At 47.5% G+C, this 4,166-nt stretch overlaps 1 protein-coding gene across 1 annotated transcript; it reads left to right on the top strand.

Moving 5' to 3' along the window:
* The first annotated feature begins 2,140 nt into the window (after positions 1-2,140).
* LOC149393107 (uncharacterized) lies at positions 2,141-2,953 on the top strand. Its single transcript, XM_089617909.1, has 2 exons — positions 2,141-2,306; positions 2,517-2,953. The coding sequence occupies exons 1-2, from the start codon at positions 2,141-2,143 to the stop codon at positions 2,951-2,953; spliced, it is 603 nt and encodes a 200-aa protein (XP_089474035.1).
* Positions 2,954-4,166: the final 1,213 nt, after the last annotated feature.

Raw genomic sequence — 4,166 nt, forward strand, 5'->3', positions numbered from 1 at the left:
GTCTCCAACGTAGTCATGGTGAAGAAATTGAATGGAAAATGGCGAATCTGCATCGACTACACTGACCTAAACAAGGCATGCTCAAGGGATTGTTTCCCCTTGCCAAGGAACGACCAATTGGTCGACTCCACCGCTGGACACGAACTCATGAGCTTCATGGACGTGTACTCAGGATATAATCATATAAGAATGTATGAACCAGACGAACTTAAGACCATATTCACCACTAACCGAAGACTATTTTACTACCAAGTAATGCCATTCGGATTGAAGAACGCCGGAGCCACTTACCAACGCTTGGTAAACCGGATGTTTACCAAGCAAATCAGAAAGACGATGGAGGTTTATGTTGACAACATGCTCGTCAAGAGCCTCATGGCGCTGGACCACGTTAAAGACTTGGAGGAGACCTTCGCCCTCATTCGGAAGTAAAGGATGAAGCTAAACCCGAACAAGTCCGCATTTGGAGTTGGATCGGGAAAATTCTTGGGATTCATCGTCAACCAGCGAGGAATCGAAGTCAATCCTGAAAAGATCCAGGCCCTCCTAGATATGAGATCCCCGACCAAGAGAAAGGAAGTTCAAAGCCTTACTGGACGCGTGGCCGCGCTCAGCCGATTCGTCTCCAAGGCCACTGACCGGTGCCAGCCTTTCTTCCAAGCCATTAAAGGAGGAGCCGACTTCAATTGGACCGACGAGTGCGAGACCGCATTCCAAGACCTGAAGGCTTACTACGCCACACCACCACTCTTGGCAAAACCGAAGGACGGCGAGATCCTTTATCTATACCTCTCCGTTTCAGCAAAGGCGGTAATCGCGGTACTCTTCCGAGAAGAAGAAAGGATCCAATGGCCTGTATACTATGTAAGCAAGGCTCTCGTAAACGCAGAGACACATTAATCAGAGAGAGAAACTGCGTCTCGCTATAACAATGGCGGCAAGGAAACTCCAGCCATATTTCCAAGCACACCAAATCGTTGTAAGGACCGAATATCCGATCAAGAAGGCAATGCAGAAGGGCACCTCAACAAGAATGGCCATATGGTCTCAAGAGTTGGGAGAATACGGAGTGGAATTCCAGCCAAGGCTCGCGATCAAAGGACAAGCCGTCGCCGACTTCATCGTTTAATTCACCTACGACGTGAACATATTCCAAGAGGAAAGGATCGAAGAAGAAAAAAAGACATCGAAAGATACTGAGACGGACAAAAAGAGGAAAGCTACCCCCGACGGGCCAATTTGGAGCTTACACGTAGACGGAGCATCCAACACTCACGGATCGGGAGCCGGAATCGTCTTCATCAACCCGAACGGGGAAAAACTCAAGTATGCCATCCATTTCCAATTCAAGGCTTCAAACAACGAGGCCGATTACGAAGCTCTCCTAGTCGGATTGGACATAGCTAGAAAGCTCGGAGCAGAGAACCTCAAGATCCATTGCGACTCGCTCCTTATCGTCAATCAAGTCAAATGGGAGTACCAAGCAAAGGAAGAGAACATGGCCGCTTACCTGGATGAAGCCAAACTCCGACTCGAGGCAATATCTTGGTACGAGATCGTCCAAGTCCCCAGAAGCTCAAACGTTGAGGCCGATGCTCTAGCTCGAATGGCCTCCGGCGGCGACGGCGAGGAATTGGGAAATGTGCCTATCGAGACCTTGAAGCTCTCATCCATCAAGAGAGAAGAAGTGAATTTGATCGAGGAAGAACCTCAGCCAAATTGGATGACACCGATCACCAATTATCTCCATGACAACACGCTCCCAACTGACCAAGCCGAAGCTAAAAGAGTGAAATATCACGAACACGAGTACATCTTGTGAAGGTCCATACTCTACAAGAGAGGATACTCTCAGCCACTCCTCCGATGTCTGGACGAAGCCAAAGCCGACTATGTCCTAAGAGAAATCTACAAAGGAATCTGTGGAAACCACTCCGCAGGCCAATCCTTGACTCTAAAGGCTCTCAAACAAGGCTACTTTTGGCCCACGATGAAGAAAGACGCATTCGACTTGGCGCGAAAATGCAACAAGTGTCAGAGATTTACGCATGTCCCAAGGTAACCCCCCGCTCCGCTATGCCCAATTCTCGTGGCGCCCCCGTTTGCGAAATGGGAAATAGACCTCATCGGCAAACTCCCAATGGCGTTGAGTCAACGAGTTTGGGCGATTGTCGCAATCGACTACTTCACAAAGTGGGTAGAAGCGAAACCTCTCGCCACGATCACCGAAGCCAACACAACGAACTTCTTATGGCGATCAATGATATGTCGCCACAGAATCCCCGCCTCGATCATCACCGAAAACGGCACCTAGTTCGACAATGCGAGACTTCGAAAGATATGCGAGCAACTAAATATCAGTAAGACTTTCTCCTCGCCATGCCATCCGCAGGCAAACGGCCAAGTCGAAGCCATGAACAAAACGATCAAGGAGACTCTGAAGAAGAAGCTCAAATAGAAGAAAGGCCCATGGGCCGATGAGCTTCCTTTCGTCCTTTGGGCATACTGAACGACAGCTCGGACCGCCATCGGAGAAACGCCATTCTCTCTCACTTACGGAGTGGAAGCTATCATACCCGTTGAAATCGGGGCCTGGTCATTCCGAATGGAAACCTTTGACGATGAGGGTAACAACGAGGCCCTTCGAATGGAGTTGGACGTAATAGAAGAAAGGAAGGCTGAAGCGTTCACCCGCATGGCCGCGCGGAAGAGGATCGTCAAGAAAGACTACAACTCGAAGGTCAAAGTCCGTCGTTTCGCCGAGGGAAGCCTCGTCCTGAGAAAAATGTTCCAAAACACTCAAGTTCGCGGAGCGGGAGCACTCGGACCAAACTGGGAAGGACCTTATCGTATCCGGAAGGTGATAAATGACGGAACCTATCACCTTGATGAGATGGACGGTACGGAGATCAAGCACCCATGGAATGCTGAGCACCTCCGCCAATATTACTAGTAGGTCATAGCATCAAGATATCTGAAGACTGTCAAACACCACAGCCAGAGTTTACTTTTATTTCATCATTCCAAAAGTGGTCATCGGCCCAGTTGTATTTTAAATTTCCAAAAGCGGCCATGCGCCCAAGTAATGAATGAAGCGATATTTGTGTTTAGTGTGCAATATTTGCTCCTAAATTTTCATACAATTTGAATAAATTGCATAAAAACGGGAGGGGTTAACGGAGTAAGACAAATTACCAGACGCAATGGAAAAAAAATAAATAAATAAAAGATGAATATGTATATATAGTATATACACACATGCAGACATAGCAATCATGACAACGAAGGGTTCGCGGTCTTGAGCCCCCAAACGCACCTCAAAGAGTCAATGGAATCCGAGAATATGGGTTTCGCGGTGCCGCAATCCCAAACATATCTCAAAGAATTCTGTGTGGCCCAAGATGAGGTTACTCGTGCCATTTAGTCCCCGACCAACCTCAGAGCGTCCATGGAATCCGGGAAAATGGGTTTCGCGGTGTCAAAACCCCGAACATATCTCAAAGAATTTTGTGTGGCCCGAGATGAGGGTACTCGCACCGTTGAGTTCCCGACCGACCTTAAAGCTTTTATGGGATCCAAAGAAAAAAAGGATTACTCACGGCGCCGAGAAACCAAGCGCGACTCCAGGAATCACATGAAGCCCGAAATGAGGAAACTCGCACTACCGAGACCTCGACCCACCGCAAAGCCTCATTAAGGCGCGCGAGAAAAGGAAAAAGGCGTCAAGCGTTTTCATACAACATGCATAAACACAAATGATAAAGGAGAAAAATAGTGTATATGATAAAAGATTCCAAGATTTGGTACAAATGCAAGTGCAAAAAGGGAAAGCGCTCATTTGCCGACAAGACACACCTAAACGATGACCCGCAAAAATACAATGAGTTAAAAAGACGCATAACAAACCGCGCCGACAAAAGAAAAAATCGACAAATGACTATTTGCCCTAAAGCACGCAAACCCTACGAGGCCCCCAAAATAAGTACAATAAACCCGACCACTAAAATAAAACCTCGTCGACTACCTACTCATCCACATGTCACAAAGTACGCAAAAATACGACTAAAAATAAAGTAAAGAAAAGTACCCAACACGCCTAATCAGACAACGGTTCATCAGAATCATCACCGCCAAGGTCATCATCGCCAAGATCCACATGTTCCGTG

Source organism: Urtica dioica, chromosome 6, assembly GCF_054948205.1.
Source record: "Urtica dioica subsp. dioica isolate 48M chromosome 6, U.dioica_male_clone48M_v1_H2, whole genome shotgun sequence".
Lineage (NCBI taxonomy): Eukaryota > Viridiplantae > Streptophyta > Magnoliopsida > Rosales > Urticaceae > Urtica > Urtica dioica.